The following is a 12,405-nucleotide window of genomic DNA, read 5'->3' as shown; positions in this document are numbered from 1 at the left end:
TGGGGCCTCCCTGGTGACACAAGGGGTTAAGTCTCAGCACTAAGAAGCTAGTTCGATCCCCAGCCAGGGAGCTGACCCGCATGGCGCAGCAGACCTCTCCCGCCTCGCTGGCTGTGCCCCTCAGCAGTGTATTTCAGTAGATACACTTGTTCTGCTCCCCACTCTGTCTCTGGTGAATTCTCTCACCACCAACCCCGGCCCACCCCGCCACACCTCTGGCCCACACCCCAGCTCTTGCATGCATAAGTAAACCAAATAAATCTTAAAAACAAAAAACACCTGCCTGTCTGAGGTCAGAGGACAAGCACATGGGGGCCCACTGGCCCTGCTTGCTGACCACAGGTGGTGACCCTGCCTGGCCAGCCTCCACCGGTGCCGCTCCTCCTGCTGGGAGGCCCCAGACCTTTCCACCATCTCACTCCTGATCAAGATCCCCTTTTCACAGGCCCCCAGGGTTCTGGCCAACCCAGGCTGGGTGAGCTCAGCTATCAAGCCTGGCTGCCACAGGCACTCCTGATTTGAACTGCTCCCTCTACCCAGAGGGGCTGGGGCGCTCTGTGGCTTGTGCCCAGTGGCCCCCTGGCACACAGACCTCTGGGACTTCAACTCTCGGCTGGGAGCAGCCGCCCGCCCTGCATCCACTCGCTGCCCTCTGCTGCCCCCAACTGGTGGGAAATCACCCTACACAAACACCTCCAGCTCCTCCTTGGAAACTGGTCTCTGCAGCCTTGAGTACCCTGTACCCCTTCTCTACTTCCCAGTGCTAAGACTGAGCCTTGGAAGCTCATCAAGAGCACTTCAGAGCAGCACATGCGGGGTGCAGATGGGAGGGGTCTGTCTGGTTACCCGGGGCTGTGGGGAAGATGCAGGTTTGGGGTGAGCCCCACCCACCAATAAAAAAAGGGGGGGGACAGGGTGTGAACACACTGGCTGAATGCCCCCCTGTACCAAGCACTGAGCCCTCACAGCGCCCTGTGAGGGAGGTGGCCTCAAACCCAGGAGGTTCCAAAAGGTTCCTGCCCTGGGTTTCACCCAAAGACCGCCTGGGCCTCCCTGGTGCTTCTGGCCTGGCCCATCTGTGAGAGCGACCCCTCCCCATATTCCCACTGCACAGAAGGGGCTCCCTGAGGAAGACAGACACAGACCAAATGCTAAGGATTCTCCCTTGGGGTTTAATCAGAATTAGGCTGGGGTGAGGGGGCTGGAGTGCATGACCTGCTCTGTCCACCACCCTCCCATGTGGGGAACGCTGTCTGAACGCTGGCTTGGGAGACTCCAGCTCACCCGAGCAGGGAACCTCAGCCTCACAGGCAAATCCTTAGCACGAGTGGGGTACCCATCCATAGAACCCCAATTCAGTGTCCAGAACCACTGCCCTGTCAGTCAGGGGTGGCAGCATTCTCCACCTGTTTGTGGGCCACAGACATAGACATGTCCTGCATAACTGCTCATTTTTGAGATGGGAGCCCGGCACAGTGGAGGGCACCCCAGACAGCCTCCTCTCTCTGGCCTCAGTTTCCCCATATGTGCAGTGACTAAGTTGGCCTGTCTGATCTGTGAGCCTGGCCAGCTGTTCCACCACCACCCTAGTGCTCACCTGGAGTCATCTTAGCTGAGACGGGGCACTAGTGGAGCAGAGAGGCAGCCCCTGTAGGGAGCAGAAAATGACACTCTCCTGCCCCTCAAGTCACCTGTTCTTCCAGGCAGTCCCTCCCCCAAAATGGGTCTGGCTGAGGCTGGTGCTGGGGCCCATGGCCAGAAGGTGACAGTGCACTGATGAGCCATCACGGGCCTCCAGGGGCAGTGAGGCCAGAGATGGTCTCTTCCCTGAGGCCCCTCCTCCTTGAGATACATGAGGCAGGGAAGGTGAGGAGGGGAGAAGGGTTCAGCTGCTGGGAAGAGAGAGCAGAAGGGAGCAAGGCGTGAGGAACACTGAACAGGGTATGCACAGACCTGGGCTCAATTCTGGGCCCTGCCCCAAATGTGCTGTGTGACCCTGGGAGAGGCCCCTCCCCTCTCTGAGCCTCAGTCCCTCCTGTCCAGGGCAGGGTTGGACCAGATTATTTCAAACAGCCTCTTCGTGGCGGTGTTGAGGTAGTTACTGGCAGGGGATTTGCATGTTTGTGGTCCTGTACCTGTTTCTATGTATGAATGAGAAAGAAGCTAAAACATAGGGAGGGCGCAGGGAAGCTGCGAAAGTGGGAAGAGGGGTGAGCAGGTAGGGAAACCCAAAGTCCACATCCCTGAGATCTGCTGGCTCCATGCTAACCCATCATCACCTGTGACTCCTGTGTCCCACAGGTGTCACTCACTTTTCTCTCTGCCTCTTTTCTGTCAAGCCTCCCACATTCTAATCACATAAGACCACTGGCTTGTTCTTACTCTGTTAGATCCTCCCTAGCCGGAATACTCTTTTCTCTTTGTTTCTGACAAACTCCTGCGCATCCCTCAAAGCCCAGCCCCAAAGATCCCTCCTCGAGGAATTCTTCCTTACCCTCACCAGTCAGAAGAAACTGCCCCTTGATCTGGGTTCTCGCAGCTCCCCAGGCACACCTCCATCACAGTTCCGTGACCACCTAGGATGCACAGACTTGAGTATCCACTACAAGTGGGTGACTGAGAGGAACTGAGACGCACTTCTAGAAACATCTGCAATCAACACGGTACTGAGTTATCTGCAGCTCCCACCAACCCCCTGGGTCTTCCCCTCCCTGACACTTCTCCTTCTCCATCTCGCAAAAAATAGCCCTGAGACCTAATTTCAGCTAAACCTTCAAACACCACTCTCCACTTTCAACTTCCCGAGGAGGAATCAATTGGCTGTCAAGTTTCCCAGAGCCTCTGCCACCTCCCACACCCAGACCCTGCCAGCTCTCAAGGTCGATGGGAGGAGGTGGGGCAGAGCAGAGAGGGAGGAAGGACCCACCCGGCTCCAGAGGAGGCTGGATCTGGAGGAGGCAATGAGCTGAAGGGACTCCTGGGGAGACAGGTGGTCACAGCCACCATCCCTTTACCGGTAAATTCCTCTAATGTGGGGTGGCGGGAGAGAGAACAGCACGCCGCTGCTGGGGGCCCCTGGGGCTTGGGAATAGGATAGGCACATGCAGAGCCCTGGGACCCAGCCTGACAGTCTGTGCAGATCCAGGGCCACCAACCTGCTGCCTTCCTTCCCTCCCCTTCTCCCCTGTCGCTTCCAGGATGCGCTACTGATGCAGGGAAGGCAGGGTCTCAAGGTGAGAACGACAGCCTCACCAGGTCCTGGGAGCCTGCGAGCTGAAGGCGTGGGTCCCTTAGGTGACCAGCACCCCCCCTCATCCGACTCTCATCCCAGGGCTCCCCACAGCGTTCAGAGCATGCACCAGCCTGGTCACTGTGTGGTCCTAGGAATGGCTGCCCCCTCCCAGCTCCACCCATAGGTGCGAGGAAGCTGCGCCAGGTGAGTGAAAAGGTTCCGTATGGTTCCAAGCCACAGAGCTGGCGGCGGCCCAGCCCTGGGTCTGCTGTCTCTACGGAGTTCCCTCAGCTACTGCCTCAACACCGCTAAGCACCAACTGTATGCCCAAACCATGTCCTGCCTGGCAAATCCACTCCCCCAGTTTAAAAAAGATTATCTAAGGCTCTCCCAGAGTCACCTAGTTTCCACGAGTTAGAACCAGCAGAGACTCCGAGGCCCTGGTGGAGGGAAGGGAGGCCTGTGGTGCCAGGTTGGCTCGCAAGGGGGTAAAAGCCACGCTTTGGGGGTGCAAAGGGCCCAGACTTAGAAGTGGGTGGTGACCTCGGACAGGTCGACCCTTCTCAGATCTGTTTCACGGAGGAGGGGGACAGGATGAGGCCTTAGACTCCAACACACTGATTTCCCATCAAACGACATCGCCGCAACGGGGCACGCGTGTGAGGCAGTGACATCCTGTCATCCAGGTTTGAAATTGCAGCAAAGGCAGCAATTCTAGCAATTCTAGCCCGTGGTGTCTCCCCTGCCTCCCCCAGGCAAGACCATGTTTCCCGGGGTTCCCTCGGGGGGTTACACAGAGCAGCTGAGTGCAGGATGCGATGGGTCCCTGGAACTCGAGGGAGCAAGTGTGAGCGGGGGGGTGTGGTCTGTGGGCCTCCACTTATTCTCAGGTTTTTTCCAACACCTCCCCTCCCTCCCCCTCAGGCCTCTCAGTGTGAAAACAACAAGAATGAAGACCTTGCTGAAGACCCACTCAGGATTTTCTGATCATTTTCTTTGTTCTGGCTTTCTCTATTGTACAAACGCAGGGTTAAAAAATACCACACCCAAACCTGTGCTAATGGACTGTCCATGTTATCAGGAGGGCTTCCAGCCAACAGCAGGCTGTCAGTTAAGTTCTGCAGGATTTTCAACTGCACCGGAGACGGGTTAGACGTCCAAGAGTCAACTGTATGTCCCCAGGCCCACCTCTGACCACCTGCCCTCCACACCGACTCTCCCCCAGTCTTCACTGCTCTGGAGCCATGAGAAATAACCACAGAGCCACAAGTGGATCTCTCCCACCAGGCGTCTGCCACGGTCGGGCTCCGGCTGGGACCTGGTCCGTATGCACTGAAGACCCAGCTCAGCCCTCCAAGGAAGTGCCTGCGTCCCACAGTTCTCTGATGAGGAAATGAGGCTCAGAAGGCAGAGTGAGGAAGTCACACAGGCCACGGAAGAGCGAGCTCTAACTGTAGATCGCCACCTCTGAGCTCCCCAGGGCCCCCTGCCTGAGCTCCCAGAAGGACAGAAGCGCCTCTCACAGCCCTTTCCTAACTGCTGCGCACGGGAAGGGACTAAGATGTCTGGGGGGAGCTGTGTGACGCAAGAAAATTCCCTTCACCTCTCCAAGCTTCAGATCCCTCAGCTATGAACTGGGGACACCAGTGGCACCTCCACTCGACGTGGAATATGTTTTCCACTCTACAGACCCCATGGGGCGGGCAGAGGGAGGCCTGGTGGCTCAGCAGGCAGCTCTGGCTCCAATCCAGGTGGCTCCCGCACCAGGGAACAGAGCGAAGACGCCACAACAGGAAAAATGCCAAGCCTCCCTGGCAATTACCGAGTGCAAATTATAGCAACTTCAAGGTGTGATGATACACCTATTAGAGCAGAGAAAGAAAGGGAAATGGATAAAAATTGACGCCGAGGGGGTTCTGGGAGGGTGTGGGGACGACGGGTCCTTCCACTCACAGCCTGGGAGGTGCAGTCTCAAGAGCTGGGTCAGGCAGTCCTGGCTCCAAACTCTGGCTCCACTACTGATTAGCAGCTGGAGCAGGGAGAAGAGACTTCACTTCTGAGCCTCAGCTTCCTCATCTGTAAAATGGAGTGCTCAAAGTATCAGCCTCAGAGTTGTCTCAAAGACTCAAAGAGATCAAGTATGTAAAACTGTGATCGCACTGCAGGTGGCTGGATTATTAGCCACCAGTCCCTAAGGTCCCCAAAGGCTCTGCACTGGCTGCTGTGGCCCCAGGGATCTGGGGAGGGCAGGACTCGGCCCTTGCTCCTGGAGACTCCAGCCACACCCAGGGGAATGACCCTCCATCCTCTCTCGACACAGGCTTCCCACTCCCCCATGCCTAGAGGCTGATCAGAGCCGGAGCTCAGAACCACCTCTTGGGGGAGCTAGTGAAAAATGCACCATCCAGGCCTGTGAAATCTTGAGGGGACCCAAGAATCTATTCTCAATGTGTTCATATGACAAACAGGTAGGCAAGAGAATCAGAGGCCCTGGGGGAACCCCAACCCCTGAGGCTGGCACTAAAATGGCACCTGTCCCAGGCTTGGCCCAGCTTCCAGCCTCACCTCCTACCCTGTCCTCCGGCCCCTGGACTTCAGTCGGGCAAGCATTTCCCCATTCCACACATTGCACAAACCCACCAGAGTCTAGTGTGCCTTCATGCCTTTGCAGCTGCTGTTCCCTGCCTGGAACTCCCGCTGTCCTTGCCTAGCCAATTTCAGCTGATGCTTCAAGACCCAGCTTAAAAATCAGCTCCCATAAGACACCTTTCCCACCCCACCAGAGTGAGTCACTCCTGGCTCACCTGGAAACCCCGTGTCATAATGTACAGTGGCAGCCAGACCTTGCACACTCTATTCCCTCCACCCAGAACCCTCTTTTCCCTGTCCCCCATAGGGCTGACTTTTCATCTCTTGGGTCTCTGCTCAAATATCACCACCTGTCCACACCACCTCCAGGAAGCCCTCCTAGGTTTCCCAATCACCACAGACCACTTTTATCTTTCAGAGGATGTAGCACCGACATGAGAAAGTGAGTCCATAAGGTCAGGGGCTTTAAGCTACCTGGTGCTCTCCTGGCCAGCTCCTCTGACTCTAAAATGGTGCATGGCAAGCAGTGGACACACCATAAAAACTGTTGAATAGATGAACAAATGACCCAACATCCATCTCTCCTACAACCATGAACTCCCTGGGGGAAGAAAATGCATGTGCTTCTCCATGTCTCTGGAAAGAGGGACACACAGAAAAGGGTCTTAAAACTGTGCACGTGCAGCGAGGGTGGCGGGATACAAGACTTAGACTCAAGAGCCAGACATTAAGGGTCACTGGGTCCTGTTCCCGTCAAGTCCTTCAGGCTTGTCACAGAAAAATATGTGCAGGTAGAACCACTAACATCAACTAAGATATATCTGTGTTCTGTTGATTCTAGGGCATACATTGTAAGCTAAAGCATTATTTTATGCACCACCAAGAAAGAAAGCTCAATTCAATTATGACACAGCACAGACTGTAACCTGAGAGATATCAAAATATGGAAACAGAATTATGCACCTCGAGAGTCCAGCAAGCAAGGTGTGTGCATGGCTGAGGGCGTATTTATCGAATCTCACGCTCACCTCTCTCTTCTCAGGCCAGCTCGGCACTACAGGCTGGGTGTCCTCCATCTGTCCCCTCCCCCAAGGATGGGACACCCCCCCCATGTGGCCCTCAGGGATGAGGCTGAGCCATGGAGAGGGAGCAGCCAGACAGCGATCGGATACCTAGAACAGGAGAGGCTGGATGCTCTCCCGGTCCATGAGGCTCCAGGAAGGGGGGCCGCGGGGTCACAGGGCAGCACCCCGGGCCGGGTGGCGATGGAGACAGAGATAGTTACCGTGACCCGGAAGGGCGTAGCTGCCGAGGGCTCCATGCTGGGGCTCTTTTCCGAGAGGCTGCCAGGCAGGCTGCGCCGGGAGCCCGGCCTTTCTTGGGGCGACTCTGTCAACAGAGGGAGAGAAAGGGTGAGCACATTCATGAAGACCCCCAGGCCAGCCCTCCTGCCCCCCTGGTCCCTAAGATGGTGCAGCTATGATGGAAAACAGTTTGGTGATCGTCCAAGAAGGTAACAGCAGACTTCCCACCAGATGCAGCAGTTCCACACCTAGATATTCTGCGGAACCAAAAGAATCGAGCAGGGACACAAACACTTGCGTGCAAATGTTCAAAGCAGCGTTATCCCGTGAGAGGGTGCGGAGCCCAAGCGACCCTCATCAGATGAACAGACACAGTGGCAAGTCTAGGAGCTGAGACCTGCCCAGATATGAAATCTCGCAGAGGGACATGGACCCGACACTAAAGGGCAAATATATATAATCCCACGTACATGAAATGCCCAGAATTAGCAAATTCATAGATAGAACAGAGATTCAAGGTTACCGGGTGCTGGGGATTAGGGGAACCATAGCTTAGTGGGCACAGACCTGTGGGGGGGATGGGAATGAGAAGTGGAGAGTGGTGATGGCTGCGCTTTATAAGGCAAATGTCCGTAATGCCAGGAAATTATACACTTAACGTGGTTAAAACGGCAGATGTTATGTAATGTATATTTTACTGCAATTTCAAAGAGGCCTCAAAAGCAAGCACTTCCAGCCTTAGAGCTCGTGACGTAACGAGCTCCCAGGTTCTGGAGGTACACAAGCCGCCCTTCAAAGACGAGGCCCTACGATCCCCGGCTTCCAGTGGGGACCTTCTTTCCACAGGTTTTCAGCTAAGAGCTGCAAGCGCCCCACAGGTAAGGGATCAGGAAAGTGGCTGCACCGCTCCCGCTGCCTATGGGCAGCCGTGGCTTCCCACGTTTCAAGGGAAGCTGGAAGCCAGGGTGGGTTTTTTGTTTTGTTTTTATGAAAGAGCTGATGTTCAAACAGTGACTGCGCTTTCAAAACTCTTAGCCGTGGCCTGAGCGTCTGCTTAAACCTTCCCAAGTCAGTCCAGGCTGGTCGCTTTTCTCACCTGCGCCCCCACACCCCATCTGAACTGGCTGCCTCTTTGGCCCCCACCCCAGAGGGCCCTCCTGGCTCCCTGTTCCTTGCAGCCTGACCCAGCCCTCCCCCTGCCCCCAGCTCCAGCCCCCTCTGGCTTCTATAGCAACGCCAGGCAGTCTCTCCTATCAAAGCTCTCACTGTGCAGAGTGTGTGTGTGTGTAAGAGTGCGTGTGTGTCCTCTGCTCGACTGTGGAACTCCTGACGCCCACGCCTGAGCCGGCTGCATCTCCACATCCCAGCGCCCCGCACAGAGCCTGGTGTGTGGGGGCGCTGGGAAAGACCTGTTGCCTTGCAAGGAAGAAGAAAGAATGGAGGGGAGATTTCGGTGGTACATGGGAACACACGGGGTGCAGAGTCAGCACACACCACACCCCAGCACGCACGCCCTCAGATCCACCCTGGGTGTGGGGCCATGTGTCACGTGGGGGCACACGGGGCAGATGACGAGGAGCAGGCCTTCCGGGAAGGGGAGGGGCTGTTGGGGACAGCGCTACACTTTCCCCTCCAAGCGGCTGGATTGGACAGGGTTCCACAGAAGCATGCGTGGACAGAGCTGAACCCCTCGACCCACAGGACAGTCTCCAAACGCTGCGCCGGGGCCAGCAGCCACCAGGCACAGCCACCGTGGCTGGAGAGGAGCTGCCTACCTCTGGGGACAGGTTCAGGCCCAGGTGACCACTGAGGAGGCCTGGCTGAGGAAGAACTACTACCACGTCCAGGTGTCAGTCCTGGGAGGCCTCCTCTGCCAGAACTGCCCACCTCCCCTACACACACCCCTTCTCAACCCAGCAACTGCCAAACCCTAGGGCCTCGATGCTGCCATAGGCGCTTCCTATTCACATACAGCCTCCCCACGCCTCCTCCCATTTCTGCCTGCCACATGCCAGGGACACACACTCTTTTTGGAGATTTCCCTAGGAAACCCTCCCTGCACTTCCTAGTCTGCCAATGCCCCCAACTCCCAACAGCACCCATTCTGTCACCTCCACCTGGGGTCCAAGATCACAGTGTCACCCTGCGTGGGGGGCAGGGAGCTCAGCCTCCAGAGACTGTCTTCCCTCTCCAGACACACACACACACACAGACACACACACACACAGACACACTCAGATACACATTCTAACACACACAGACACATACACTCACATACACTAACACCCACAGATACACGTTCTAACACACTCACACAGACACTTACATAAATACACTCAGCCACCACTCACATCCACACAGATACACAATCTAACACACCCACAGAGACACACTCACGCAGAGACACACTGAGATGGGACGGTTGACATTAGAGGGAAGGAAATTGTCCGTTGACCCCTAACCCAGCAGGTCTATAACAAAGACTCTTGCTGTTCCCCAAAACAGACTCAGACCCGTCAAGTCTGAATCCCTGACCACACTGAAAGCAGGTGTCTTCCGGGCAGCGGTGGATAGGAGTCCTCTCCTCCCGCACGGGCCGGCAGCTCTTCTCTTTGACTTGCTGGGCCTCCCAGAGCGTGGCCAGCACAGGGGCCTGCACCCAGAGGACACTAGTGGAGCAGCCTGGAGCGCTCGCAGGCGGCTTCCATTGGGCCCCCAGTCCCATCCTCCACCGTTCTCCACCTGCCTTCTGCTCCAGGGGGGACTACGGCGAACACACCACCAGGACATCCGGGCCCTTCAGTGTCCTTGGGTTTGACCCATGGGAGTCCTGGTGGGAGATCAGGGGAGGAAGGGGGCCCTCCCTCCACGGAAAGCCCAGCCACTCTCCAATGGCCCCATCCTTGGGCTCTGCTCCCCTTGGCGGTCAGCCCTGGTTGTCACTAGCTCTGGGCCTGCACTCCACTTCAGGGCCCCCCATATCCACCCATACCTCAAATCATCCCAGTTGAGGTGTCACCTGCTTCTGCTGCACCCCAACAGACCCCTCAGCTGCCTAAGAACCAGTCCCCACTCTTGGAGCTGACAGCACCTCCTTTACCAACAGAGGGGAACACCAGGCCGGAGAGGCATAACATGCCCACGGCCCAGTGAGCATCAGGACACAGTGTGAGCCAGGCCAGGCTCTCCCCACCTAACACCCAAACAGCGCCCCAGAGACAGCGGCCTGCCACAGCCCTAAACACAGTGCATGGTGTCACAGGCTCTGGGCGCCACCCCAAGCCTTTCTCTGCCTTTTATTCATTATTACCTCCCCCGCCACACCACGGAGTCCTTTTAGACACTTTTCCTCTACTTCTCCCAATAAAATTTTAATACCACAGATACACAGGTCTTTTGTTTACCAAATGCATACTGGGCTTTACACAGAAAAAGAACCAGAGCTTTTTCAGCCCCTCTTCCAAGAAACAATTTTTGACCACTTGGGGGGGTAATAGCACCCCCATAGAGAAGGCAAGTTCTGGACCCATTCAAATGTAAACTCTGCTTGACAAGTTGGATCACTAGGGAGGTTTCTGTTTTCCAGAAGGGAAAATTGAGGTTTTGGGAGGCAAAAGTACTTCCTCGAAAGTCCTCCAGGTAGGAAACAGGGATATTTGCTGAGAGCCCCTTAAACTGTTCCCGCAAAACCCACACTTAGGGCCTCAGAGAAGGCTGAAGAAGCCAAAGTTCACCTTGACTCTGCTGTGTGACCCCAGGCCAGTGCCTCTTCATCTCTGAGAGCATGATTAGCATCGATCCTTGAGTCTGCGAGTAAATGCCTTGATCTCTATTCCCTACCAGCAAGGGGAAAAAACCTTCTTTATTTTTCACAGGGAAAGTCCACCCCCTGCATTCTGGTTTTGTCTCTGGGGATTTATCCCAGAGTCCTTGACCCAAAAACAGTTGCCTTTGGCCTTCAAGTTGAGTTAGCAGCAAGTCTCGTCTAATTTGGGGAAGCAGACACTGCAAAACTTGGACCTCGTGCCCCCAAATTTCTCAGCAACACAGCTCATCAAGCAGCATCAGAGAGGTCAAGTTCATCTGCTGATACCAGGCAGCATGGTGATGGCACCCCTAGGGGAAAATCCCGGGGAAGAACTGGCCTACCGCCTAGTCTCTTCCTCAAACCTTGGAGCACTGGTCCAGGAGCCTTCCCTGCACTCAAACTCACTGGGTGACCTCCACATGACCTCCTGGCTGCCCAGTCTAAAAAATGTTAGATCACGGGACCCGCTGATCCTGGATCCCCTTCCCGCTAAGAAGTCAAAGGGTCTCCCTTCTACCAGCCAGATCAGGCTCTCTTCCTATTCTTGGAAGCCACAGCCAAAGTAATGCATTTTAACCTTCCTGTCTTTGCAAAAAATAAATAAAATAAAATCGGTTTCATTCAAATGCTGCTGGCTTGGTTGCCATGGATACCACCTAATCATGAAGGATGACTGTTACTTGTTCCCATAGAAACACGAAGGCCTGAGGAACATCCTGTAATTTCAGACAAGACACCAAATTTCAGTTGTCAGGTTGCACTGTCCAGACCTTAATGCTTAAAAACAGGTAGAGGCGGCAACCTCTGATACGGGTATCAGGAGGAGAGTAGTCAGCATGGATGCAGAAAAAAGAGGTTCGAGACAGGGTGTGTTTGTGTGTATGCCGGACCTCACAGTGATCAGGAAAATGCAAATTAGAAGTACCGGATACCATTTCACACCTTTTTGATAGGCAAAAATTGAAAAGAACAGGGACCCCAAAAGTGGAATATATAGAACTCTTTCATCATTGCTGGTGGGTTGAAAAGGGTTTGAAGAATAAATCAGTGGCCAGTTGAAACACACACACTCACATACTCTAGGGCCATAAATTCCCCTCCTACATGTTCAGTCTAGAAAAGTGCACATTGAGCTCTGACAAAGATGCTCACTGTGGCCCTGTTCATGGCAGCAAAACATTGGAAGCTACAGAAATGTCACCAGTGGGGGACTAGATGACCATGCCTTGGAACAGTCATTCAGTGGAAACTAATACATATACCCTGGCGAGGCAGAGGGCGCAATGCCAGGGGCACTGCAGCCAGGTGTGGCTTCATCACAGCATGCATCACTAAGTGACTCTGTCGCACAAACATCACAGTAAATGACACAAACCTAGGTGGTACAGCCCTCTACCCACCCAGGCTTTATTTAGGGACCACCGTCAGATACGTGGTTCATCACTGAACGAAATGTCATGTGGCATTTTGTG

The 12,405-nt window shown here is 55.0% G+C and overlaps 1 protein-coding gene across 5 annotated transcripts in view; it reads right to left on the bottom strand.

Annotated features, from left to right (window-relative positions):
- DAB2IP (DAB2 interacting protein) overlaps positions 1–12,405 on the bottom strand; it is a 174,064-nt gene that overhangs the window by 82,437 nt on the left and 79,222 nt on the right. For 4 of the 5 annotated variants that reach the window (XM_037494980.2, XM_037494982.2, XM_037494979.2 and 1 more), the window contains exon 2: positions 7,107–7,210. In XM_037494980.2, the coding sequence (XP_037350877.1) occupies positions 7,107–7,210 (104 nt within the window). Of the gene's footprint in view, positions 1–7,106; positions 7,211–12,405 lie in introns of those variants that run through there. The other variant, XM_037494984.2, reaches the window with a different exon arrangement.

This window comes from Talpa occidentalis, unplaced genomic scaffold (genome assembly GCF_014898055.3).
Source record: "Talpa occidentalis isolate TD23 unplaced genomic scaffold, MPIMG_talOcc4v2.1 talOcc4.7, whole genome shotgun sequence".
NCBI classification, from domain to species: Eukaryota; Metazoa; Chordata; class Mammalia; order Eulipotyphla; family Talpidae; genus Talpa; species Talpa occidentalis.
This window is presented reverse-complemented; position numbering and strand designations above follow the sequence as displayed.